The sequence below is a fragment of the Pygocentrus nattereri genome, chromosome 13 (genome assembly GCF_015220715.1).
Source record: "Pygocentrus nattereri isolate fPygNat1 chromosome 13, fPygNat1.pri, whole genome shotgun sequence".
Taxonomy (NCBI): domain Eukaryota; kingdom Metazoa; phylum Chordata; class Actinopteri; order Characiformes; family Serrasalmidae; genus Pygocentrus; species Pygocentrus nattereri.
This window is the reverse complement of record NC_051223.1, coordinates 10,436,323-10,463,286: the sequence shown is the minus strand read 5'-3', so window position 1 is coordinate 10,463,286 and position 26,964 is coordinate 10,436,323. Positions and strand designations below refer to the sequence as shown.

Here is a 26,964-nt window from a genome sequence, read left to right as displayed (position 1 = left end):
ACAGTGTTAAGAATTCATAATGCATAATAAGTATGGCTATAATGTGTCATGCATGCATTTTTATGCATAATTATAGCCATGGTTATGATCCTTTATGAATGCAATATAACATGTGATGAATGTGTTTATAGATGCTTACAAATGTTACATTCATAGAAAGTGTTACCAAATATTTTAACATTTTAGGAGCCACTCATACAGACGTTCAGGCTGTTCTGAGAGTTCAGAAAGTTTTTCATGCAGTAAACACAATAAGATTTCAATGCTTTCTTTGTTACCTGTTTACGTTGTTACGATAAGAAATATGTTCATTTTTCAAAACTCAAGTTCAAATGTCCATGGAATATTATATCCCTGTTGTCAGAACAAAATCTCGCATCTCCAAAACGGTAACTTTACAGGAGAAGGAAAAAACCTACTTTATTTTTAATGTGAAGAACCATTTCACCATGCACATGGTTCTTTGAGTAGTCATTGTTCTATGTCGGACCACTGTCTTTACTAAAGAACCCTTGAAGAACCATCCTTTTTAAGAGTGCAGGATAAGTTAGTCATGTTAACTCACGTTCTAGATCACATCACTGTTGTTAGACAAATCCTCATATCTCCAAAATGGTAACTTTACAGGAGAAGGAAAAAACATGCTGTACTTTTAATGGAAGTCAATTGAACCATAATTTGTCACAAGTCATTTTTGGCCATTTATTTTACTCTAATCATCATGAAATTTACAAACAATGTAAAGGGCGACAGGTACTCTCAAATACTGTCAAAAACTGAAAAATGACCAAAAAAATGGACATACAAGGTTTTCTTCCAACAACAGTTATATGTATCCCAGTAAACAAAAAACGTTCACATATTATCCTATTAAGATTGTAGCAGAGAACATGATTCACAAAAAAACATGATTTGCTTCTGAAGAGTCCGGTCTCGGGCCCGAGGAGGTTAAAAACTAGTAGCAGAACTTTCAAATCTGCCCTAAAACATGCAGCCGTCTGTCTGACTGTCTGTCTTGCTCGCCAACTCTTGGCTCCCTGTTTCAGGAGGTCTGTGTGCCGCTTTCCCGGCTGCCCTAGAGGATCAGAAGTAAGTGACATCAGCTGTCAGGGAAAATCCACTGTTGACTTAGCGAAGATTATGAGCTACATTATTCATTCAATCCATCTGCTCATCCAGTCCCACTTGTGATACAAGCCATTAGCCCCTCGCTCATTAAGCACCGGTTTATTTTTTCACCCCGTCGTCTAGGGATCGGAAATTAAATCCTCTCGTTGTTGTGGAGAAAAATCAGGGTAATCGCTTAATCATGGCTGCCCGGGTGTCTGGGTGTGTTATGACTGACAGCTCTTCAGAGATCTGGGACCGTTCCCAATCCCGTTCCCGTTCCCATTCCAAGCTGTACCTTGTCACAGGAAAAGCAGAGTAAAGGGCACAATTATAGTAGAGTAACAGTAGTTTGATTTACAGTACCGTTAAAAGTCTGCTGTCAAAGTTTTCAATTATACAAAGTTAATTTGCTGATAAATGTTTACAAGTATTCTAACATGATCGCAGCACTACAGCTCTGAGATGCTGAGCAAACTGAGAATTAATACAATCAATGTGTCCAGAATGCTGAACAGAGCTGTGCAATTGTAGATCTACAAAAATGCTTATAAATTACACTGCTGGACAGTAACTAAGTAAATGTAATTAGATTCTGTACTTAAGTATTTTTTCGTGTATCTGTATGTTTTCCCACTATTGGGCGACTTTTTACTTTCACTCCACTACATTTCAAAGTCTAATATCTGACATTTTCCTCCTCTACATTTTGAGAAATCTGTCATTCCTTTTGGTTTCTGTGTGTATAAAAACGTAACATGTCAAAATGAAAGAAGTGCAAAGCAAGAACACCAATCAGGGCACAGCGGTCACTTTGTTTAGAGCTTGTTTTGACCTGTTGGTCATACCGATCCAGTGCAGCACACGGTTCAACGTCAGCACAGCAGCGTAAAATTTTGGGAGAGTCTGTTCAACATAAATGATGAACTAACCTAACTTTGTTTAAATAGAGCACAATATAGAAATATGTCCACATATGCAGTCGAGACTGATGCGGCTTTTTTCTGAATTTATACAAACACCATTTCATTTTATATTAAATTAGTTTGGGCTGGTTTATTTTTATGAACAGAGACCTACAGATCAATATAGTAAAGGAAGCTCATTCGTGATCCTGAGTTTAAATCCAGTTTTTATTGAACTTAAACTTGGAACTAAGTTGTAAATAAATCTTAAACTGAAACTTTGCTTGTCTGTAAAAGTGATTTCAGAGACACTCGGTTCTACCTGATGGAAACTGTCTGCCTTCAGTGTTTTGTGCTTATGATCATTTTAATAGATGTCAGTGTCACTAATTAATGACGTTCTATTAAAAGACTGGTTTACCAAGAGAGACACTGGAGGATTTTCACCTGAAATGAGTTCATGAAGCGAGTCTTGTTATAAAAATTATAACAGGACATTTGAGCCTTTATTTACTCTTTTAGTACTTTTTCTTTGATACTTAAGTACATTTGAAGATAAATACTTTAGTACTTTTACTCAAGTGGAGGTCTAAAGGGAGGAACTTCTACTTTAACTGGAGTAATATTTTACCTTGGGTGTCTCTGCTTTAATCATTTTATATTTAAATACAATTTAAACATTTGTATAATTATTATTAATATTATTCAGCAATCTTTTAAATAATTAGTATTCACTTGACATGATTTCAACATTTTGAATGGTAGTGGACAATAACAAAGGGGAAATAGTAACACCCACCCTTCCTGTTCAGACTATCCGATCATCACTTACTCACAGAAATGCCTTCATGTCCTGCCAAAAATACTCAACTGTAAAAAGCACCACAAAGTCTGAACGAGGGAGATAAATTCAGCCCAGCATGAGGAAACAAACGAGGGGCAAAAGAATGGCATGAAATGGAAATAGGAAGAAATACTATTAACACCACTGGAGCTTGTAGAGGCAGGCAAGTGACTCTGCCACACAGAGAGAAGAGCCCAGAGACAGGCCTTGCGCGGTACAAACAACTCTTACTGAAGGCCTGCTCAGTGCGTGAGTCTCTGAGAAGATGAGGTGTGGATTACGAGCCTGAGGTGTGTTTGGGAGTGCAGGGGTTAAGTTCAAACACCACCGAACAAGGTCGTGGTGAGCTGAGCCAAGACGGACCAGCAGGGAGCAGCCTGTCCACAAATCCCCTCCTTAATCCAGTCAAAGTAAACTCACTTGTCCCCGGGTCAGGCCAGGCTTCCCTTAGAGCAGGGGCCTCTCTGTCCACAGCGGCCAAATGAAGAATATTGTGCTGTATCGATTTTCCTGTGTAAAGGGTATTTTTGCCTTCACCTGGAGTCTCTTCACTCCATGCTATACTGTGGTATCTTAAAAGCATAGCATTCTGACCACCTCCTTGTTTCTGCACTCACTGTCCATTTTATCAGCTCCTCTTACTGTATAGGTGCACTTTGTTGTTCTACAGTTACAGACTGTAGTCCATCTGTTTCTCTGATAATTTGTTACCCTGTTCTTCAGTGGTCAGGACCCCCATGGACCTTCACAGAGCAGGGACTATTTGGGTGGTGGATCATCCTCAGCACTGCAGTAACACTGACGTGGTGATGGTGTGTTAGTGTGTGTTGTGCTGGTCTGAGTGGATCAGACACAGCAGTGCTGCTGGAGTTTAAACACTGTTCTCTTTATTAGACACTCCTACCTTGTCAGTCCACCTTGTAGATGTAAAGTCAGAGCTGATAGCTCAGCTGCTGCTGCACAGTTTGTGTTGTTCGTCCTCTAGTCCTTCATCAGTGGTCACAGGACACTGCCCACAGGACGCTGCCCACAGGACGCTGCCCACAGGATGCTGTCAGCTGGATATTTCTCGTTGGTGTCTATTCTCAGTCCAGGACACTGAGGTGTTTGGACACTGAGGTGTTTAAAAACTCCAGCAGCACTGTTGTGTCTGATCCACTGAGACCAGCACAACACACACTAACACACCACCACCACGTCAGTGTTACTGCAGTGCTGAGAATGACCCACCACCCAAATAATACCTGCTCTGTGAGGGTCCATGGGGGTCCTGACCACTGAAGAACAGGGTAGCAAAGTATCAGAGAAACAGATGGACTACAGTCTGTAACTGTAGAACTACAAAATGCATCTATATGAGCGTAGAAACAAAGAGGTGATCAGAATATTATGCAGGACACAACTGAGCATCCACATTACAATTTATGGCTTTCTGTGTCGTAGCAGGAAGTCGCTGTGAGCCACAAACCACTGAAGCCACCCCCCTGCTATTCCTGCCACGGAACAAACCGCAATGTCGTCGTCTCTCAGTGGGTGGCTGTAACGTCAATTCCACTTTTATTTATGTCCCTGTAAAACAAGGGGGCGAGTTTGGAAGCTCTGCCTCACATCTCGGCCTGTGAAGGTTTCACAGCACTCGCCTGTGAAACTCATGGAATTAAGAAGGCGGGGGGGGGGGCCTAAATGAGACGAAAGTGGTGTCACCAGCACAGATACAACATTTCTAAACACCCGTGGACCGTCCACACCACATTAACATGGCAACAGTTGCAACCTAGCAACTGGTTGCTAGGGAGAGGCAAAAGGCAGGCCCCTGAAGAGCTGACTTGCTTACTTGGCAAGTGAGGCGTGCAAAAATGGAATTCCCCCGCGACTAGTGAAAGGCCTGGGTTGCCATGGTGACCGCATGGAAGTGATGGAGCTTCTCGACGTCGTTTTTCTTTTTTTCTTTTTTGTTCCCACCCTGCTCCGTGGGATTCCAATGGACACATTAACACCCACCCATGCCAGCAAAACTCGGCTCACGTCACACAAAATACACTTCACTTTGGGCTACACTCTTAAAAAAGATGGTTCTTTTATGGTTCTACACAACCTAGACATCATAACATTAGCAGAATCTTTTTTTTTGGTGTTATATAGAACCACATACAACACATACTCCATCACTCTGAAGAACCATCTCACCATGGAAAGAATAATTTAAGCGTGGAATGGGTCTATATAGGACTATAGCACTAAATAGAACCACTCCCTTTACTAAAGAACCCTGGAAGAACCATCTTTTTTGTACCATATGTAGTATATATTAAACACACCAAATAAAAATCAAATGATCAGATACAGGATGTTAGATAAATACTTACAAGAGGGTAGTTTCACAAAATTCCTCCACAGCTCAGTGTTTGAGATGTAAACAGAGAGATTCAGAGCGGTTTGGTGTGAAATGGTTCAGATGTCTTTACAGTGGAGGTGATGGGAACCAGACGGCGCCATGACTACGACACAGATATACACATTTTATTTACCATCCAGAACGACCAAAGAACCTACAAGAGTCTTCTGAGTTTATATGGAATTTTGATGATGGAAAACAGTGGAAAATCTGGAATAATAAGTTTTCTTTGGGGACTATTTTGCTGCACAGTGCCCTGCATGTATCCCTCCACCATGAATGGAGTTTAAGTTCTCTAAAGTATTACAAAACAGCGTCTCAGTCATCAGGCAGTGAATTCAAAACCATTTCATGTAGGAACTTTCTGTGAGGGAGCTTTTAGAGGGTTCCTATCACCACCACTGTGAACAGTTCTGACTCTGTAAGGTTCTCTAGAACGGAGCGTTTCACACCAAGCCACTCTGAATGACTCTGTTTACATCTCAACCACTTAATTATTCAGACAATTAAACACTAAGAAAATCTGCAGATTTGCCCAAAATTGTGTGTTTGAAGAGTGTCTGAGGCCAGAAATACAGTAATGATAATATTCACCCAGGCAAAGGAATATTATCATTACTGAGGTATTTCAACCGAATTGTTTAATCAAAGATGTTTATTAAATACTGAATATGTATCAGAAAATATATTGCTATTCCTGTTAATAACGTTTGGTTTAATATGAATATACAAGCCATTAGGCGTAATGATGATACAGTGAGCCTAGTTTTATGTTTAAATAGCTGTAAATAGACAACAGCCTCTCAACGTTGCCCTCTGCACTTCCCTGAGTAAAGACAGGATTCTTCAAGAGTTCTTTAGTAAAGGCGATGGTTCTGTTTAGAACCCTAATCCCCCATGGAATGTATGCTGGTCTATTCTGGCTTATGCTGGTTTGCTGCTGGGTTTGCTGATCACACAGCACACCAGCATCCAAAACACAACGTATGCTGGTTTGGTTGGTGAACAGACATGCTGCTCACTCCGAACCATCTGCATGCTTAAAGGGTTCTCTGCATGGTGAAATGGTTCTTCAGATTGATGGAGAATGTGTTGTATATGGTTCTGTATAGAAGCTTCTATATAGCACCAAAAAGTGTTCTATTGTTACAAGCTGGACACAGTAACAGCAGCAGAACCCGTTTGTGGTGCTATATAGAACCATTTTCAAAAAGGTTGTTTAGTAAAGAAAGTGGTTGTTTAGTAAAGGAAGTGGTTCTATCTTAGAACCATCAGTTAAATGACTCTTTGCTTGGTAAAAGGGTTCTTCAGATTCACAGAGAATACTTTGTATATGCTTCTCTACAAAACCTTTTTGAAAATGGTTCGATATAGCACCAAAAAGGGTTCTTCTATTGCTTCAAGTTGTACACAGTAACAGCAGCAGAACCCGTTTGTGGTGCTATACAGAACCATTTTCAAAAAGGTTGTTTAGTACAGGAAGTGGTTCTACTTAAAACCATCAGTTAAAAGTCTCTTTGTATGGTAAAAGGGTTCTTCAGACTCATAAAGAATGCTTTGTATATAGTTCTCTATAGAACCTTTTTGAAAATGGTTCTATACAGCACCTACAAGATTCTTCTATTGCTTCAAGCTGGACACAGTAACAGTAGCAGAACCCAATTTTGGTGCTATATAAAACAATTTTCAAAAAGGTTGTTTAGTACAGGAAGTGGTTCTACTTAGAACCATCAGTTAAATGGCTCTTTGCTTGGTAAAGCGTTCTTCAGATTCATAGAGAATGTGTTGTATATGGTTTTCTACAGAACCTTTTTGAAAATGGTTCAATATAGCACCAAAAAGGGTTCTGCTACAGTTCCTGTGTCCAGCTTGCAGCAATAAAAGAACCCTTGTTGGTGCTATAATAGAACCACTTTCAAAAAGCTTCTATAGAGAACCATATACAACATGTTCTCTATCAATCTGAACCCTTTTACCATGCAAAGAGACATTTAACTCATGGTTCTAAATAGAACCACTTCCTTTACTAAGGAATCAAACAGTTTCAGATTTCAAGACTGTGCTGCTGAGCGCGCTCCCACAGCCTCGTGCACGCGCATAGGCCGGTCGCCATGGAAACCAAGAGGACGCGAGAGGAAACGGTAATAACGCGGTCTCGCCGTTTAATCTGAGCCTAAATTAATCAACAGACGCTTAAACCGGGCTGTTTTAAACACAGACTAAGCTTCAGGCTACAGCTGTATGCTTTAAGTAAAGAGCAGAACCACAACAGAGGTGCTCTGCAGTGTTGTAGCTACATCGTTAGCTTAGCTTGGCTAACGTAGATTTCCTCACTCGCCTTTTTTGAAGCTAATTAGCACTTTTAACTGTAATAAATCCCCTGACACAGCATTAAAACACCTGCAGGTTCATAAACAGCACTATCTGTAAGTCTATCAGCCTTCTTACTGGCTAATATCAGCGTTAATTAAACAAGCCTACACCGCTAGACTACAGTGTTAAAGGGGAACTCCAACGATTTTTCGAAATGTCTGCATAATCAAACGGTTAAGATGTAAACAAAGTCATTCAGACTGGCTTGATGTGAAATCGTTCACTCTAGAGAAATTTACCAACTCTGATCTCTTTACAGTGGAGGTGATAGGAACCAAACGTCGCCATGACTACAACACAGATATAGACATTTTATTTACCATCCAGAACCATCAGAGAACCTACACGAGTCTTCTGAGTTTATATGGAATGTTGATGATGGAAAATAGTGGAAAATCTGGAATAATAAGTTTTCTCTGGGGACTATTTTGCTGCACAGCGCCCTGCATGTATCCCTCCACCATGAACGGAGTTTAAGTTCTCTAAACTATCATAAAACAGCATCTCAGTCATCAGGCAGTGAATTCATAACCATTTCATGTAGGAACTTTCTGTGAGGGAGCTTTTAGAAGTGGACGTCTGGTTCCTATCACCACCAATGTGAACAGTTCTAAGTTTCTCTAAAATGGAGCGATTCAAACCAACCCGCTCTGAACAACTCTGTTTACATCTTAACCCTTTAATTATGCAGAATTTTTGAAACATCGCTGGTGTTCCTGTTTAAGTAAATGTTGCAGAGCTGGGAGAGACGCGCTGAAGGTCTCAGCAACGCTGAGCACATGAGAGAGCTGAGACACAGGAATGATGTGCAGTATCAGGTAAGCTGGGGCGGACTCAGATCTTTGGGTGTTGATAAACGTGGCGATCACAAGGCCTTAATATCATGTTATACAAATCGAGTTACTTCACTTCTTGCAACACAACTCCATGGTCCAGTGAAGGATGGGTTCCTCTTGTCTTGGTTCCTCTTGGGAAATGTGATGGGAATTTAATAAATACATTGTTATGAAACATAATGCCTGGCAGCTTGACCCAACGACAATACGACAACATTCTCCATAGCAATGTGGATAAACGTCTTAACAGTCTTATAGGTCAAGATGACAAGAACTGTAGGTGTGAACATCATACTATATACTATAATAATACTAGTTCCGGCCACACGAGCTGATTGGTTGAGAGCCGTTCCAACAGTGCTGTTATTTGACCATAACATGACAGGTTTTTGACAAACACTATCACTCTGCTGAGATGCCGTTGCTAAGCAACGACTTTGACAGCTGTAGGAGACGCTCAAGCTATTTAAAACTTTTTTACTTTTTACTTTGCCACAAACAGAAAACAGACACTTTTAAGGTCACATCTGACCGACAGCTGATTTGGTCCGACTCTGAAGATGACACGACACTAAATTCCCAAACTGTCATCACCACTGAGCAGCTTTTCAGTCAGCAGCTGTGAGAGAAGATCAGCTAAACAACCTGGAATCAGCCAGAAATTAACCAAATACCATTCGCCAAACTAAATGAGCTGGAACAAAACAACATTAATACTGATCTGGAAAAACTGACCAAACCGAGCTGAACTTGATTTTTCAGCACTTTTATGGCTCAGTCTGATTTGGTCCGACTCTGAAGATCAAACTACATGTTTAGCGAATGGTATTGGGTTCATTTCTGGCTGATTCCAGGTTATTTAGCTGTTCTTCTGTCACAGCTGCTGACTGAAAAGCTGCTCAGTGGTGACAACAGTTTGGGAATTTAGTGTAAGGAGATGGGCCTCATATATGGCCTCAGCCTTCACACGACTGTGAAGATGAGCTCTTCTGTGGTACTGGGAATCCTAGATAATTGATTAATAACCAATATTGCTGAATTGAGGCTCAATAAGGTTTAATTGTTAAAATAACATTGTTTTTTTTAAATATAAATAAACTGTAACTAGCATTTTTTAAGTGTAGTATATTTGTAAACACTAGGGACAGAAACATGGACGTTTCTGTAGAATGACCCATTCACTGTATTGTGCTGTATTCCATGTACGAAATGTGCTACACAAATAAAAGTGCAGTATTATTGTTTTTGATAATGTAATTAATATACATTAATATTATAACTAGCACCTTATTTGTTACAATTATAATTATATTATTATTAATAGTAGTATTAATACTAATTGGTCAGCAGATTAGTGAGACCACAGCATTACTAACTGCATGACTGTATATTTACTCCATTACAGTGAAAATGTAAGTAAGCTATTTAAAAGTTGTTTTACAGGAGCAACTGCGCAAAAGAGAGCGAGAGAGGGAAGACGCCGAGATGAGGAGACAGACGCAGAGAATGATCACGCCTCCTCTTACACCCCCCAAGTTTAAAACACGCTCCTATGACAGACCGTGGGCTTCATCCAAACCAGCTTCTGTAAAGGTAGTGTTTTTTTTTTTTACTTTCACTTCATTTTATTTCAGTCACGAAGCGGAATATGTTCACCTACCGCTGTTGTTTTTGCCACCTGCAGACTTCACCTACTTCTGTCAAGCACAGTCGACCAGATGCACGACACTGTCCTAAAAGAAGCTCAGTGGAACGCCTGCCAGATCTTGTCAGTGGAGCACGAAGCCGCCCTGCAGAGCTGAAGGCCTCAAAGACCTCACACAGAGCTCCAAACAACCCTTCAGTCCGATGTAGCATAAGATTTATAGACAATAGGATGTTCTTGTATACGTAGTGTATGCACACACAGTGTGTGTGTCGGTTTAAAGAGGCATTCTGGCCAAAATGAAAAAAAGCACAATGAAGTTAAATATCACATCTGTAGGGCTGCCACAAACTATTTTTCTGTGGATTAATCTGTCGACGATTTTTGTATTTTTATTTTATTTTACCCATAGTCGATTAGCGATTAAAATAATTAATTTTATTCCAAAAAACTCCTTTTATTTTGACAACAACAAACTGAATCCTTACACAAACAAATGTGCTTAAAATAATTACATATTTGAAATGATTAGATAAGGCGCATGTCCTATCAAGTCCAATGCACACAAGTACATACACTGCCATCATCAGTCAGCATAGAATAAGCCCAGGTTCTGGCCTAAACATGTTCTCAAACACTTATTAAATGGAAATTCTAAGACAGCATGGCTTCATAATGCGTTACAAGCTACAAGGACAACAGACAAAAAGCTCTCCCTACTAAAAGGGATTTAATAAACATCACTGACGGTGGATTTGGATTTTTCGGTGTTGCACCCGATCCCACTCAAATTTACATTCATTTACTGCATTTGGCTGATGCTCTTATCCAGTGCGACTTACAATTTGATTATTTTACACAGGTAGGTGAAGGTGGTGTTAGGAGTCTTATTGGTGTAGTGTAGGGTGTTTGCCCAGGTGGGGACTGAACCCCAGTCTACAGTGTAGAAGGCAGAGGTGTTACCCACTACACTATCCCAACCAACATTCCCCATTACAAATCAAGTTCTCAGTGACATGCATAAGCCAAAAATTAACGCCAACACTGCAACGGCGGAAGGGCGACCTGAATCAGTTGCAACACCGTTGGTCCATCATCCAGAACAGTGCCTGTGTGTTTTCTCTTCAGGTGCTTGTGCATCGTGCTAATGCTGCTGTGGTAACCCATCAAAAATTTGCACAGTACACGAACCACCTTTTTGTTTTGGGCTAATTTGAGGTGCTCCCAGACTTTTTTTGATGCATTGTGTCTTTGGAAACTTTTAAAAATCTCCTTCGCAATGCAACGGTTTAAAATATTAACACAGATTCGTTTTCACCGGCAACATTGTTGATTACGTCGATTAATTGTGGCAGCCCTGCTCATTTAAAATACATGTAAAATACAACCTAACATTACCAAAAATTGTATTACATTATGGTTTTAAGTCAGAATGCCCCAGAAAGTCATGAGAGCTATGAGAAGGTTAGGATGAATTGATGAGGTCTATTTAAAATGTCATATTTGATGTCTGTTAAAGGTAAGGAACAATCTTCTCAATGCCGTCAGTCTACATCAGCCACCACAAAGACAAACCTTTGCACGATGTCACCAAAACATTCACCAAGCACTACAAGAAGAACCCAAAATAGAAGAAAGAATGTCTTAAAATCAAAGCTTCACATGCCAGCAACTTACGCCCCTCAGGAAATCCCTCAGCATGACGAACAGAGCACCATGGACATTCAAAGAGTAGGTTTCCTTCCACGGGGATTGACCGCTCCAGATCAGAACCATGTTAACTGGACCCATTTCCCCAGCCTGTGGAACTATTCTCGAAGCCCAGAGAGTGAGCCAACCCCAGAACTCCATAACCCCTTCCAGAGCCTCTTGGACATCAGCAGCATCACTGAAGACAGCCTGACCACAGAAAGCTCAGACAGCAGCTCAGCTGACTCTTCTATCCAGGAGCTGTGGTCTTCTACCAGTAGCGACTCAGACTCCAGCAGTCCCAACACTGGAAGTACCAATGTAGGACCCATCAGTGGACACCTCCTGTTGGACCTAACCTCAGAATCGGACGAGGGCGAAGACGAGGGGCGTTTTAATTCTTGGCATGACCTGAGGTCATTATCTAGTCCACCAACTTTACAACAGATGTCCTCTCTTCCTCCACAAGGTTCTCCACGTTCTTCACGTTACGAGTCCACTCGCCAAGGATATGGAGCACACAGACACACACTGGAGCTGCAAGGTAGCCGTGGGAGCCCTTTTAACAGACAAGATAGCTTCAGTGATTACTCTGACTATCGTCTACCAGCCCTGGCTGTAAGCCCTGGGAGATCTCCTCCAGCTGTGTTAGATGAAGTGGGGAGGACGGCGATAACCTTACCAGGTGCAACTACCAGTGGACGTGAGGATGAAGAGGAGGGTGCTGCTGGAGGAATAACCCCTCCAGAAGGTCAGTCAACTTCAGCAGAAGCAAACCAGTCAAGAACAACTAGTTTGATGGATCACTTGAACTTGGCCCTGATGGCACTACATGACCTTCACCTAGAAGTAACACACAGTCACAGGGATGGGTCGCACAATGCAGGCTGCTCTAGCAATCCTGAAAGCAAACGGTCAAGTAATCCTGAAACTCTGCGCAGGATAACAGAAAGGTTTGTTATAGTTGCCTTGAAACAGGTTGATGCTAACTAAGTTTAGCAACATGACAAAAAAATTGTAACTTTTGTTTAGTTTACACTGTGCAAAATTCAAAGATGACCATTCGTTTATTTATTTTTCAGCCATCAAGTTATTCATTTTTCAGGAAATATTTCAAAGGACATTAGATGTGAGATCATCCACTTGGATGAGGAAAAAAAAACTCAAAAGAAAATAAGTGACTAAATCAGAACATGAGACTCCTAACAACCACCTGGAACAACTGGTAGACACCAAAACTGCCCCAATCAAATAAACAGCACGTAAAGCTTTCATCGTTGAGAGAGAGGAGAAAATCAAGCTGCTTCAGATCTGAAAACATACACCCTTTGAAAGAATACAGTATATGTGTACACACACACACACACACATACACACATACATATATACATATGTATGTATGTCGCTGCTGTCGGAAGAAAACCTTGTATCTCCAAAATAATAACTTCACAGGAGAAGGAAAAAAACCAACTTTCAAGTCAATAGAACCAGAATTTTTCCCATGTCATTTTGGGTAATGTACAAACAATATAAAGTGTAACAGATACTTTCAAATTATGTCAAAAACTGAAAAATGCCAAAAATGGAGATACAAGGTTTTCTTCCAAAAGCAATGAGATATATGTATGTATATGGCATTTGGCAGATCGACTTTAATCATTTTACACAGGTAGGGGAAGGTAGTGTTGGGTCTCTTATTGATAGTGTAGGGTGCTTAAACTCCAGGATTGGAGTAGGAGTGAACCCCAGTCTATAGTGTAGAAAGCAGAGGGTGTTACGCACTACAATATACCAATCATACACACACACACACACACACACACACAAACATATGCACTGTATTGCCAAAGGTTTTCACATGTGTATAAAACCAAGCCCCTAGGCCTGCAGACTGCTTCTACAAACATTAGTGAAAGAATGGGTCACTCTCAGGAGCTCAGTGAATTCCAGTGTGGTACCATGATCGGACGCCACCTGTGCAACAAGTCCATTTGTGAAATTTCCTCACTACTAAATATTCCCCAGTCAAATGCCAGTGGGATTATAACAAAGTGGAAGCGATTGGGAACGACAGCAACTCAGCCACGAAGTGGTCAGCCACGTAAAATGCTGAGGCTCATAGTGCGCAGAAGTCGCCAACTTTCTGCAGAGTCAATCGCTACAGACCTCCAAACTTCATGTGGCCTTCAGATCAGCTCAAGAACAGTGTAGAGAGCTTCGTGGAATGGGTTTCCATGGCCGAGCAGCTGCATCTAAGCCTTACATCACCAAGCACAATGCAAAGCATGGAATTAAGTGGTGTAAAGTGCCGCCACTGGACTCTAGAGCAGTGGAAATGTGTTTTCTGGTGTGACCAATCACGCTTCTCCGTCTGGAAATCCGATGGACAAGTCTAGGTTTGGCAGTTGCCAGGAGAACGGTACTTGTCTGACTGCATTGTGCTGAGTGTAAAGTTTGGTGGAGGGGGGATTATGGTGTGGGGTTGTTTTTCAGGAGTTGGGCTTGGCCTCTTAGTTCCAGTGAAAGGAACTCTTAATGCTTCAGCACCAAGAGATTTTGGACAATTTCATGCTCCCAACTTTGTGGGAACAGTTTGGGGACGGCCCCTTCCTGTTCCAACATGACTGCACAGCAGTGCACAAAGACATGGATGAACGAGTTTGGTGTGGAAGAACTTGACTGGCCTGCATAGGGTTCTGACCTCAACCCGATGGAACACCTTTGGGATGACTTAGAGCGGATACTGGGAGCCAGGCCATCTCGTCCAACATCAGTGTCTGACCTCACAAATGCGCTTCTGGAAGAATGGTCAAAAATTCCCATAAACACAGATAAATACATATATCCTAACCCTTGTGGAAAGCCTTCCCAGAAGAGTTGAAGCTGTTATAGCTGCAAAGGGTTGGCCGACATCATAATAAACCCTATAGATTAAGAATAGGATGTCACTCAAATAGAAAATATTTTTGGAAATATAGTGTATTTAGTTGTTGAGGCTTCTGTGTAATTTTATATTTTCCTGATGCTGAATAATAACTTGAATGACGGGATATTAAATAAACAAAGGTCTATGACTTTTGCACAGTGCTGTAATATAAACTGATCACAGTTTACAGGAATCCTAAATCATATTTCCCCATTTCTGTAGACTATTAGAGGAAGAGTCTGATGAAGAGGATGAGGATGTGTGTCGCATTTGCCAGTGTAAGGGAACGTCCCCCACCAACCCCCTCCTCTCCCCCTGCCAGTGTTCTGGCAGTCTGCAGTACATCCACCATGACTGCCTGAAGCGCTGGATCCAGACCAAAATAAAGTCAGGTCAGTAGGAGTGCCTCTCCGTGGGTGACTGCAAACAGAAGAATCTAATAGCCTTAAGGCTGTAAGAAAATGGGGCAACTTTTGTCTGTCCATGGGTTTATATGTGGGATGCTTTGAATCCAAAACTCAATTTAAAAATGGATCAAAATGTACGTTATCAATGAAGTGGCAATTATCGTCTGCATGATGATAATGCACATCTGAAGTTCTCTAACTGGTCTGCAGGCTGATGGAAATTACATGGCTGACGGATTTACATGCATTGTTTCGCTTTTTTTAATGAACTTTTGTGAGTTTTTGTGACCTTGCCTTCAACATGGTGGTGGTAGTATGAGGGAAGATTGAGGGAAAGGGAGAACTCTGAGAACTTGGGCTAGAGTTCTGGGCAGCTTCCGCCTGTAGCTAGAAGGCCAGATCCCCACTCATAGCTGTAGTAGGACTGATGTAGGACTGAGGAACTCGGGGGAGACGGGGTGGCAGTGGGGACTGCCTTTTTCAAAACTGATTAGTCATCCAAATAATCAGCCAGCTACTTGATTGCTAATATTAAAGACAGTGTCTCCTTGTACAGGTGCTGAGCTCTCAGTGGTGAAGACCTGTGAGCTTTGTAAAGGGAGTCTGACTCTGGATTTGGATGATTTTGATGTAGAGGAGTATTACAGCCAACACAGATCCACTCAGGTAACACTTAGTGTGTGTATAAAGGGAAATTCCACTGATTTTTAACATTTCTGCTTCAGTCAGTTGATGAGATGTAAACACAGGTATTCAGAGTGGTTTGCTTCGTTCTAGAGAAGCTTCAGAATTGTTTACAGTGGTGATAGGAACCAGGGGTCACCATAGCCATTTTATTTACTATCCAATAATAAATCTTCAGAATTTTAATATGGAATGTTGATGATGGAAAACAGTGATAAATCTGAAATAAATTTTCTTTATTTGGGGACTATTTTCCTTAAAATGTCCCTCCACCATGAATGTATTAAAAATATGATTTAGGCCAAACCCAATATCTTAAATACCTTTCGCAAGACAAGGTCTCATCAGGTAGTGAAACCATAACCACAAATTTTTGTGTGGGACCTTTTAGAGGTGGATGTCTGGTTCCTATCACCACCACTGTGAACAGTTCTGACTCAGTAAGTTTACCTAGAACAAAGTGTTTCACACCAAACCGCTCTGAATGACTCTGTTTACATCTTAACCACTTAATCATGCAGATAAAAGTATAAAATTTAGTAAAATACTGTGCCTTTCTATTTTTGTCACCACTCAGTGTCCCTCTCACCTCCTCTCTTAGCTCAGGCAGGACACTCCTCAGCTGCTTCTGTTGTTGCTGCTGCAGCAAAGATTCTCAGAGCTGTTGCAGCTGACTCAGACAGGCAGGACCACCATATCCAGGGTATGTGGTGTCATTCACAACTGCTGTATTTAGTACAGTGAAAACACCACCATCATTTTAGCCTCTGTTGTTTTAAAGTTTAATTTAAAGAATTTTCCCCTTTAACGTGGATCGATGCCAGACTCTCCAGCGAGCTGCAGGGCTGCACAGTAGGTCTCAGAAACACAGAGACATGCTTTAAGTGTGAACATTCAGTTAATGAAGATAAGAGCACAGAGAGATGCTGTGATTAACACATTACAGGAGGTTTTACAGTAATTTAAGTCCATGCAGAAAATTCTATTATATGATCCATCCATCCATCCATTTTCTAAGCCGCTTCTCCGTCAGGGTCGCGGGGGGGAGCTGGAACCTATCCCAGCAGTCTTCGGGCGGAAGGCAGGATTCTATTATATGATTATACCATCAAATGAGGAAAAGCATTAAAGCAGGTCTGACTGCCTTTCAGTACTCGGTCCCACAAAGTGAAGACCTTCACAAATTTGAGACTGTATGTATATATTAGAGTCCGACTGATAGATAGGTAGGCCTTTAATATTGGCTGATATTGTCGATAAAAATATGGCAATAATGCACTCCTGTATATCCTGTACATGTGTGTGTGTGTATATATATATATATATATATATATATTTTTTTTTTTAGATGCCCCAACATGTAGTTTTCAGCAACAGCAGGCTCTAAAATAGCAGTTTATTATTATTAATAATAATAATAATAATAATAATATTTGGGTATTTATGCTTAAGCGCAAATGACTGTACATACATTCCAATATATATATATATATATATATATATATATATATATATATATATATTGGAATGTATGTACAGTCATTTGCCCTTAAGCATAAATATATATATTTATAATATATATTTAAAATATATTTTATAAATATTATATATTTATAATATATATTTAAAATATAAATATTTATATATATATATATATATATATATATATATATATATATATATATATGTGTGTGTGTGTGTGTGTGTGTGTGTGTGTGTGTGTGTGTGTGTATATATATATATAAAAAACGTATGAAGGTAAAAAGTATACTTTTTTCTTGAAAAATAGAAATAATAATATAATCTATAATAATAGTTCTGATGCCTTCATTATTATTCCCAGTTGTGGAAAATAGATTTTAAAAAGTCTTCAAACTTATTAAAACCTCTCAATTCTGTTTTTTTTTCGATTTTACATTTTTTACTCCCTCTGAAAAATGCCCTTCACATTGAGTGAACACTTAGAAAAAATGGACCAATAGAAATAATAATTATATACAATATTTAATATTAAATATTAAAGTGTCAGATTTTTTTTTACTTCTCATGTTACCATTTCACAGGTATGAAAGTTTGTTCTGACAGTCACAAAATACTTCTGTTCCACATTTTCTTTTTTCAGTCTTTGGAGTCGAGGGCTCGACCTCCAGCTCACAGAGCACAAGTCAGGCGGTGAGGCCAGAGGCCAGTAACCCTGAAAACAGGACTGACCACTGACCAAAATCCTCTAGAAACTGTCTAAGGATCCACCTGACCACTGACAGCAGCTCCTCCTGATTCATTCATGTAATAAAATTATTTTTTAAAAAAAGAAGATACAAACTTAGATAAAGAATTATAGAATTTACTAGATGAAAGAAACAATTATTTTAATTGAACTGGTATTTATTCTGAATAGCTTTGTCATGGATCTGTATTGTATGTGATGTCAATGTAAGCTCTCAATCTTCTCGTACTCAGTGTGGAAACTCCAAATAAAATTAAACTGAAATCAAGATTTTCTGCCCCGTTGCAAGTTCTACCCAGGACTCAGCTGCTCTTCACACAATTTCTGGAGACACTGAGAACTTTAAAACACTACTAACCAAAGGTTACCTAAACATTATGGTGCTCTGTTCTTGGTGATGTGCGTCAGAGTCACATGAGCGAAGTCCATGATGCTCCTTGCTGAGAAACCAGAGATCAGAGTGAGCTCCTCCACCACCTGCAGCACAAAGTAACACACAAACGCTGGGTTAGAAGTGGAGTCTGGAGTTTTAGCCTCAGAAAAAGCTTTATTTTAATGTCAGACTTTACTGAAATTAGTAGTGGATGGTATATCATATACTACGATACTTCAAAACATACACAAATCACAATATGCATCACAATATTATTTTACTACAGCCTTACTGTAATGGAAAGAACTAGAACGGTGCTCAGATAATGTCTGGTATGTGTGTGTATATACAGTATATACATATATTTGTTGTCATTTTTCAGTTTTTGACATAATTTGAAAATGCCTACTGTCCCTTACATTGTGTGTACATTTCAAGATAAATTGACCATATATATATATATATATATATATATATATATATATATATATATATATATATGTGTGTGTGTGTGTGTGTGTGTGTGTGTGTATATGTGTGTGTGTGTGTGGCATTTGGCAGAGCGACTTTGCTCAGTTTACACAGGTAGGCAAAGGTAGTGTTGGGTCTCTTATTGATAGTGTAGGGTGCTTAAACTCCAGGAATGGAGTAGGAGTGAACCCCAGTCTATAGCGTAGAAGGCAGAGGGTGTTATGCACTACAATATACCTTCATATAATAATCATACACATACACACACACACACACACACACACACATACATATATATATATATATATACACACACACTATATTGCCAGAAGTATTCAGTCACCCATCCAAATTCAGGTGTTTCAATCACTTCCATGACCACAGGTGTAGACTGCTTCTACAAACATTAGTGAAAGAATGGGTCACTCTCAGGAGCTCAGTGAATTCCAGCGTGGTACCGTGATCGGATGCCACCTGTGCAACAACCCCAGTCGTGAGACTGATGTTGGACGAGAAGGCCTGGCTCACAGGCTAAAATTGTCCAAACTCTCTTAGTGCTGAAGCTTTAAGAGTTCCTTTCACTGGATCTAAGGGGCTGAGCCCAACTCCTGAAAAAACAACCCCACACCATAATCCCCCCTCCACCAAACTCTACACTTGGCACAATGCAGTCAGACAAGTGCCGTTCTCCTGGCCAAACCCAGACTTGTCTATCGGATTTCCAGACGGAGAAGCGTGATTGGTCACTCCAGAGAACACGTCTCCACTGCTCTAGAGTCCAGTGGCGGCACAGTGGCAGTTACACCACTGCATTCCACGCTTTGCATTGCACTTGGTGATGTAAGGTTTGGATGCATCTGCTCGGCCATGGAAACCCATTCCATGAAGCTCTCTACGCTGTTCTTGAGCTGATCTGAAGGCCACATGTAGTTTGGAGGTCTGTAACGATTGACTCTGCAGAAAGTTGGTGACCTCTGTGCACTATGCGCCTCAGCATCCGCTGACCCCGCTCTGTAATTTTATGCGGCCGACCACTTAATGGCTGAGTTGCTGTCGTTCCCAATCGTTTCCACTTTGTTATAATACCAATTTGTTATAATGATAGTTGACTGTGGAATATTTAGTAGTGAGGAAATTTCACGACTACACAGGTGGTGTCTGATCACGGTACCACACTGGAATTCACTGAGCTCCTGAGAGCGACCCATGTATCACTGTATCAAAATAAGAGTGGTACATAAACGTTGTCTCCAAGTCTCAAAATGTACAGTTTGCTCCTCAGTCCACATATGGAAACAATTTGGTGAATTAAATGGCGGTTCAAAAACGGTCACGTACAAATAAATTAGACAATGAATTTACTTTTCGTACATAAAATGACACAAATGTAGAACGCAGAAACGGTCTGATTCCAATATTGGCCAATTCTCATTGTGTGTCCCTCATCAAGACTGCAGACGCTGCCTAGCCTGATCTCTAAAATGCAGGGCTGAATTACCTTCTCCCAGGCAGACGCTTGGTGGATGAAAGCCGACACTGCAATAACTCCGACTCCTAACAGCATGCAGTCCTCAGTCACTGACACAAACTTCGCCCTGTTACACACAAAAGAAACAGTCCATGATCAGAAAGTTTTCTAATAGAGTGGTACCTGCTGCACTACTGAGACCATAAAACTCACCATAAACATGAACAGTAAGTGGAAAAGGCAACAGAGAACAAAGCGTATGCGCAGAATCAGCAATCTATATATATATTTTTAAGCATAGAGGACATACGATTACATACCAAATATATACATACACTATATTTCCAAAATTTCATCATTGAATTCAGGTGTTCCAATCACTTCCATGGTCACATGTGTATAAAACCAAGCCCCTAGGCCTGCAATCTGCTTCTACAAACATTAGTGAAAGAATGGGTTGCTCTCAGGAGCTCAGTGAATTCCAGCATGGTACCCTGATCAGACACCACCTGTGCAAGTCCAGTCGTGAAATTTCCTCACAACTAAATATTCCACAGTCAATTGTCAGTGGTATTATAACAAAGTGGAAGCGACTGGGAATGACAGCAACTCAGCCACGAAGTGGTCGGCCACCTAAAATGACAGAGCAGGGTCAGCGGATGCGCATAGTGCGCAAAGGTCGCCAACTTTCTGCAGTCAATCACTACAGACCTCCAAACTTCATTTGGCCTTCAGATCAGCTCAAGAACAGCGTAGAGAGCTTCATGGAATGGGTTTCCATGCCCGAGCAGCTGCATCTAAGCCTTACATCACCAAGTATAATGCAAAGCGTGGAATGCAGTGGTGTAAAGCACCGCCACTGGACTCGACTTGACTGGCCTGCACAGTCCAGACCTCAACCCAATAGAACACCTTTGGGATGAATTAGAGTGGAGACTGTGAGCCAGGCCTTCTCGTCCAACATCAGTGTCTGACCTCACAAATGCATTTCTGGAAGAACGGTCAAAAATGCCTATAAACACATTCCTAACCCTTGTGGAAAGCCTTCCCAGAAGAGTTGAAGCTGTTATAAGCTGCAAAGGGTGGGCCGACATCATATTATATACTATTGATTAAGAATGGGATCTCACTCAATTTCATATGCATGTGAAGGCAGACGACCAAATACTTTTGGAAATACAGTGTATATGTACCTACAGTCATATATAAATGTTTGAAGAACACTGATCAAATAACATGTTTTTGTTTATAGAGGTTGTCGTAACACTTGTAAATCCAGCCTGAAAACGTAGAAATTGAATTATCTCTATATTTTTTCATTTGTAAAGCACTGTGAATGCGCAGCATCTGAAAGGTGCTGTATAAATAAACTTGCCTTGCCTAAACCACTTTAAATCTCAGGCTTTTTACCTACAAAGGCTTATTATTCAGTAACTACATAGACTACAATGCCAACTGGCTGACCTGTTTTTAGGTTATAGAAACATAGTAAAACTTTAGGCCTGCCGGAGGGCCCTCCCTTTTATGAAACCCACCCAAATTGTATCTGCCCCATATGTATTATACATACAACAGTGGGCAGCTAAGCAACCTAGAATTAAGAATAATTAAAAACACTAACATAAATACACACTTAAACAATAAGTAGTGATTTTTTTTGTATGTCGGTGTGTTTTTTCTCTTTCCCAATTCCCAATTCCTAAGGATTCTTGAGGAAACCCAGTATTATTCGTAGATTTCATCCAACACCTGGTTTAGCATCAATACTTCATTAAATTAAGAGGGTTTAACAAATCCATACGATGACAAGAGGAGTTCAAAAGAATATCGGAACTCTGAGAAGTACAAATCAACAAATTCTTGTTACTTTTTATTGTATTTGTTCATTTGCACTTATCACACATTCATATGTGGTGCTTTTACATGCAAAAACACAACTATTGTGCAGATTAAATTATTTTAATCTGCTTCAGTACTTAAAGATTAAGGCCCAGTCCTATTTCAACCCTCGCTCCTGCCACTTTTCCCCTTAACACTCATGAGGGTTCACGTCTAGGTGTACAGGGTCCTGATTCTTGTTGAGATAGAGGGATGCGGTGAAGTGTTTGGGCTATATGACCCTCCAAACGGAGGTTTTTCAGAGGCTCCAAACAGAGAGATATAAGGAAAACAGAAAAACTGGCAAGATGGCTGAACAAGAGACCAAAGAAACCCACAAATGTGAGAACTTTCTCTGTTAAAAAATTACAATAACCACTGTTTTATCTTAGTTTAATATGGTTTCAGTGTATTTTGGTCCTTTTCTTTATAAAAGCATAAAAATCGCTAGTAGTTTGCTAATGTTTTGGTAGGTAATTTTCTCGTTCCACCTTAAATAGCCCAGCAGTTCTGACGCCTGAAGCTCCAGAATGTAACTGCTGCATCATTTAAGGTGGAACGGGTGGTGATAATAAATAATTGCCCCCCTCTTTGAAGGTGTATGATCCCTAAATGTAACTAAAGCCCAGCAGTGAAGAGCTGAACTTTCCCCTCCTTGTCATGATTGGCGCCTCCCAGTCCTGTCCATGTGCATTTGTTTTGGTTTAGCCCCCTTGTTTCGTGACTCCGCCCCGATTATCTCCACCTGTTTTCCACCTGTCCCTCATTTTCCCTGTGTATTTAAGCCCTGGATTTGCCCATAATAAAACTCGCTTATCTCAGCACTTGCGTCTGCCTCCTCGCTCCCCGTTACACTCCTCTGCTGTCACTGTATCTTGTAGAATCTTGTAGCTCAGAGACCCTCGACAACATCGACAACAGGGAATAGGGGTGAAAATAGGAAATGGGACTGGGCCCAAGATATACCTAAACTTATCCCTAACATTTAACCACAGCAGCGAAAAGGAAACAGTTTTGCTTTTTCAGTTTTAAAGAAATGAAACACGGTGCTTTGGTATCAAGATCATTATGATAAAAAGACACACAGACAAGTTCTGCAGCTACCTTTGCTCTGGAGATGGGCTGAGACGCCCAGTAGCCGCCACCAGCAGGGACCGGTAGACCGGCTCCCTCTGCAGGTAGATAAACAGAAGAACGTACTTGCACAGGTGGTGCAGCTGTGCAACAGGCGTGGTTGGGTCATTGTGACCTGTAGGTGCAGAAAAACAGACCATAATATTATGTAACATTTCCTTGGGCTGGACAATATGACAATATATATCGTTATCATGATAAACGATGTCATAATACAGTACAATATGCTTTTCTCAACATACTGAGGATATTATCAGTGTGGATATTAAACTCACCAACAGCGTGTTTCATTATAAAGAGAACAAAATTAGGCCAGTTTAACTGGATTTAATGCCAAATACTGAATAAAAATCATAATGTTCACAGTTTTTTATGGTATTTTTCAAAATGCAGGTTCATTTTTCTTAGTTCCAACTGATCAGATGTCTGAAAAAATAACGCAATACATCACATACCAAAAATTTCTTAAAGTATCACGGTATTAGATTGTTGCCATATCGCCCACCTCTAAATTTGCTAAATAAGAAAAAATGATAAAACCCAACAATAAAATGAGCTATAAAACAATAAAACCCAATATTCCTATCATCAGCACTTGTAGAAACTGACCACCTGCCTGCTTCATTATAGAACAAAATTAGTCCCATTTAACTGGATTTAGTGCCAAATACGGAATAAAAATCATAATGTTCACAGTTTTTCATGGTATTTTTATTTATATTCTTAGTTCCACCTGATTTGATATCAGAAAAAATAAATATTGTGTATATCGCATATCGTGAAAATTTCCTGAAGTATCGCGATATTATATGTTTGCCATATCACCCACCTCTAACGTTTCCCTGTTAAATAATATGATAAACTGACCACTGCAACCTCCAGTTTGCGAGACGGCTAAAAACGGCTCACCAAGAACATCCAGCAGGGTCTCCACGTACAGCAGAGGGTTTGGTACATTCAACTGGAAGTCCAGAGTTTTCAGGATGAGGAGCTCCGACTCCAGGAGTGTTTCTTTGGGGCAGCTGCTGCCGAGTGACTGAAGGTATTGTGACGCAGAGTTGTTGTTGACAGCCTACACTTAACAGAGAAACCAGCTGTAATGTAATTACTTCAGAACAGTTGTTCATTTTCATCCAGATCACCCCTCAGTCCCTTACCTTGGAGTGTAAGGCCAGTTTGCTGGCTATCTGAACACTCGAAAGGAGGAAGATTCGGAATTTGTCACCCAGATTCTTGAAGATCAGATCTTCATAGCTTTCTTTGGCTCCACAGGAGGCGCCGTCACTTGTCCTGCTCTTCTGGATGGAGAACAAATTCTCAATATGCTTCACCATAAACCTGGAACAGGAAAGAACTGTTTGATTGACAGTGCTTACAGATAACGTCCGTGAAGTTCAGCTACACTTACAGGCCAATTACACCAATTTTCCACAACTCAATCATTAAATGTAAACAGAGTGACTTCATCACAGTGGTGGTGATAGGAAGGAACTTCTTTCTGTGAGGGAGCTTTTAGAGGGGGACGTCTGGTTCCTATCCCCACCACTGTAACAGTTCTGACTCGGTAAGTTTATCTTGAACAGAGAGTGTCACATCAAACCGCTCTGAACGACTCTGTTTACATCTTAAACATTTAATCAAGCAAGGATTTTGAAAAATTGGTGGGATATCCCTTCAATCAGTTCTGTAACTTGCCTGTCCAGTATTTCAATGGCATGATAACCAACTAAAGGGTCCAGTTCCAACTGCTCACAGATAAGAAATGTATGTTCTGCAAGTAGTGATAGTAGAAAAGATATTAGACATCATAACAGATATTTTAAAGGGGTATAATAGAACAATTCCTCACTTTTTAAAAAAGAAATGTTCACTCCTAGTCCATATAGTCCATGAATGAAACCTAGGCTGCAAAGAAAGCCTATTTAGAATGCTCCGTTTTTGTGATGTCACAGATTCAGCTCCACCCGTTTATGATGATATTATAAGGAATGTTTCAGGTACAGCATTTTGTATGTGGTACCATTCTAATTCTAAGAGAGGGTGGAAAGCAAGAGGTAAAAATTAAACATTTTTTATAAAGAAACCCACACAAAAGGAAAAAATAAAATACCAATAAATTTAGGATAGATAGATAGATAGATAGATGGATAGATAGATAGATAGATAGATAGATAGATAGATAGATAGATAGATAGATAGGTGGGTCTGTGGATGATAGATGGGTGGGTGGGTGGTTGGATGGATGGATGATAGATGGGTGGGTGGATAGATAGGTTGGTAGGTAGGTCGGAAGGTAGGTAGGTGAATGGATGGGTGGATGGATGATAGATGGGTGGGTGGGTGGATAGACAGACAGGTAGGTAGGTAGGTAGATGGATGGATGGATACTTCATTGATCCTGAGGACATTTAGCAGCCAGTAGCAGTCACACAACACAAGACAGTGATAATAATAAAGACAATAATAATAATAGTAATAATAATAAAGACTTGGTGATTTTAGGTTTAAAATAATAGGAACTGAAGCTGAATATATTACATTTAGTTAAAGCTAGCTACGAAGCAGAAGTCAGCTTCTTTTTGGAACTTCCAGTTCCACCTTAAACGGTGCCGCACTTACACTCTGTAGCCTCAGGCGGTAGAATGTAACAGCTGCACTATTTAAGGTGGAACGGGAAGTTCCATTAGGAAGCTGGCGAATTGCCTAAAAAGCTGAGTAGACATTTCACATTTAAATATATTTTACTTACCAACCACTTTTCTAACTTTAAACCTCCCACAGAAAGCTGATAACCTCTCCAGGTTGCGCTTGTTTTTGTTGTCGAGGTTTGTCAGAAAGTCTGATAAAACGTCGACCGAGGCCTCCCCGAACCGGAGGCTCCTCTGACCGCTTGGTGAAAACGGTGCCGCCATTGTAGGTGCAGACAGTAGGATATTAATAATTATATCATTAACGCGTGCCTGCAAAGCGAATTAATGCTGTTTGGGGATATTTATGAGATTTTTTTACAGTTTTGAAGAAAAACAGTGGCGTGTTTTACCCAAATCAGACGCTAGATGGCAACACTTCCATTTCCAACTGCCTGCTGTTCTACCAACGGCCAGCACGAAACCTCAACTGCGCCTGCGCAGTGCGAACTAATGCTGGCCTGTGTCCCAAATCGACTTATTACTCAGTATGTAGTACACTAACTGTGATTCGGCTGTTTTTAGGGGTCAAAAAAAGGACAGATAAAGAGAAACTACACGTAAAAGAGTCATTCAGAGCGATTTGGTGTGAAACGCTTCGTTCTAGATAAACTTACTGAATCAGAACTGTTCACAGTGGTGGTGATAGGAACCAGACGTCCACCTCTAAAAGCTCCCTCGCATGAAGTTATTACCTGGTTCCTATCGCCGCCACTGTAAAGAAATCTGAAGTATTTTACACCAAACACTTACTCAAAATAGAGGTAATAAGCAATTTTTTAAACTAATAAATGTAGGATTTTTGGTGGCATGGCGATTAACAGCCACAAACATAATAATTATTATAGTTTTATTCAATTACACTGTCTGCCTTGCGATGGACTGAACTATATAATAATTAAAATAAATAAAAAA

At 40.4% G+C, this 26,964-nt stretch overlaps 2 protein-coding genes across 7 annotated transcripts; one reads left to right on the top strand and one right to left on the bottom strand.

Moving 5' to 3' along the window:
- Positions 1-1,001: 1,001 nt before the first annotated feature.
- On the bottom strand, positions 1,002-26,534 carry cntd1 (cyclin N-terminal domain containing 1). Of its 6 annotated transcripts, none has more exons than XM_017695116.2 (8): positions 26,112-26,534; positions 25,058-25,133; positions 24,520-24,700; positions 24,272-24,434; positions 23,333-23,477; positions 20,381-20,477; positions 18,407-18,515; positions 1,002-1,075 (listed from the first exon to the last, which is right to left on the bottom strand). In XM_017695116.2, the coding sequence occupies exons 1-7, from the start codon at positions 26,272-26,274 to the stop codon at positions 18,414-18,416; spliced, it is 927 nt and encodes a 308-aa protein (XP_017550605.1). In that variant the 5' UTR covers positions 26,275-26,534; the 3' UTR covers positions 1,002-1,075; positions 18,407-18,413. The 6 variants fall into 6 exon arrangements, with proteins under 6 accessions (XP_017550605.1, XP_017550606.1, XP_017550604.1 ...); XM_017695117.2 differs by having other exon boundaries at positions 1,006-1,075; positions 18,397-18,515; XM_017695115.2 differs by lacking the exon at positions 1,002-1,075 and adding an exon at positions 1,333-1,405.
- On the top strand, positions 7,346-18,306 carry LOC108425982 (E3 ubiquitin-protein ligase MARCHF7-like). The gene is made up of 9 exons (XM_017695111.2): positions 7,346-7,392; positions 8,316-8,442; positions 9,904-10,053; positions 10,145-10,310; positions 11,625-12,747; positions 14,943-15,112; positions 15,684-15,793; positions 16,413-16,514; positions 17,934-18,306. Exons 2-9 carry the CDS (start codon positions 8,353-8,355, stop codon positions 17,985-17,987), a joined length of 1,965 nt encoding a protein of 654 aa, XP_017550600.1. The 5' UTR covers positions 7,346-7,392; positions 8,316-8,352; the 3' UTR covers positions 17,988-18,306.
- Positions 26,535-26,964: the final 430 nt, after the last annotated feature.

Excerpts from the sequence above, each read along its gene's own strand:
- LOC108425982 (XM_017695111.2), top strand. The coding sequence starts at position 8,353 with ATGTTGCAGAGCTGGGAGAGACGCGCTGAAGGTCTCAGCAACGCTGAG. Across the intron at positions 10,054-10,144 it reads CCAAACCAGCTTCTGTAAAG|ACTTCACCTACTTCTGTCAA; the intron begins GTAGTGTTTTTT and ends TGCCACCTGCAG. Across the intron at positions 15,794-16,412 it reads GCCAACACAGATCCACTCAG|CTCAGGCAGGACACTCCTCA; the intron begins GTAACACTTAGT and ends CTCCTCTCTTAG.
- cntd1 (XM_017695116.2), bottom strand. The coding sequence starts at position 26,274 with ATGGCGGCACCGTTTTCACCAAGCGGTCAGAGGAGCCTCCGGTTCGGG. Across the intron at positions 25,134-26,111 it reads TAAAGTTAGAAAAGTGGTTG|AACATACATTTCTTATCTGT; the intron begins GTAAGTAAAATA and ends CACTACTTGCAG. Across the intron at positions 18,516-20,380 it reads AAGCGTCTGCCTGGGAGAAG|GTGGTGGAGGAGCTCACTCT; the intron begins GTAATTCAGCCC and ends TTTGTGCTGCAG.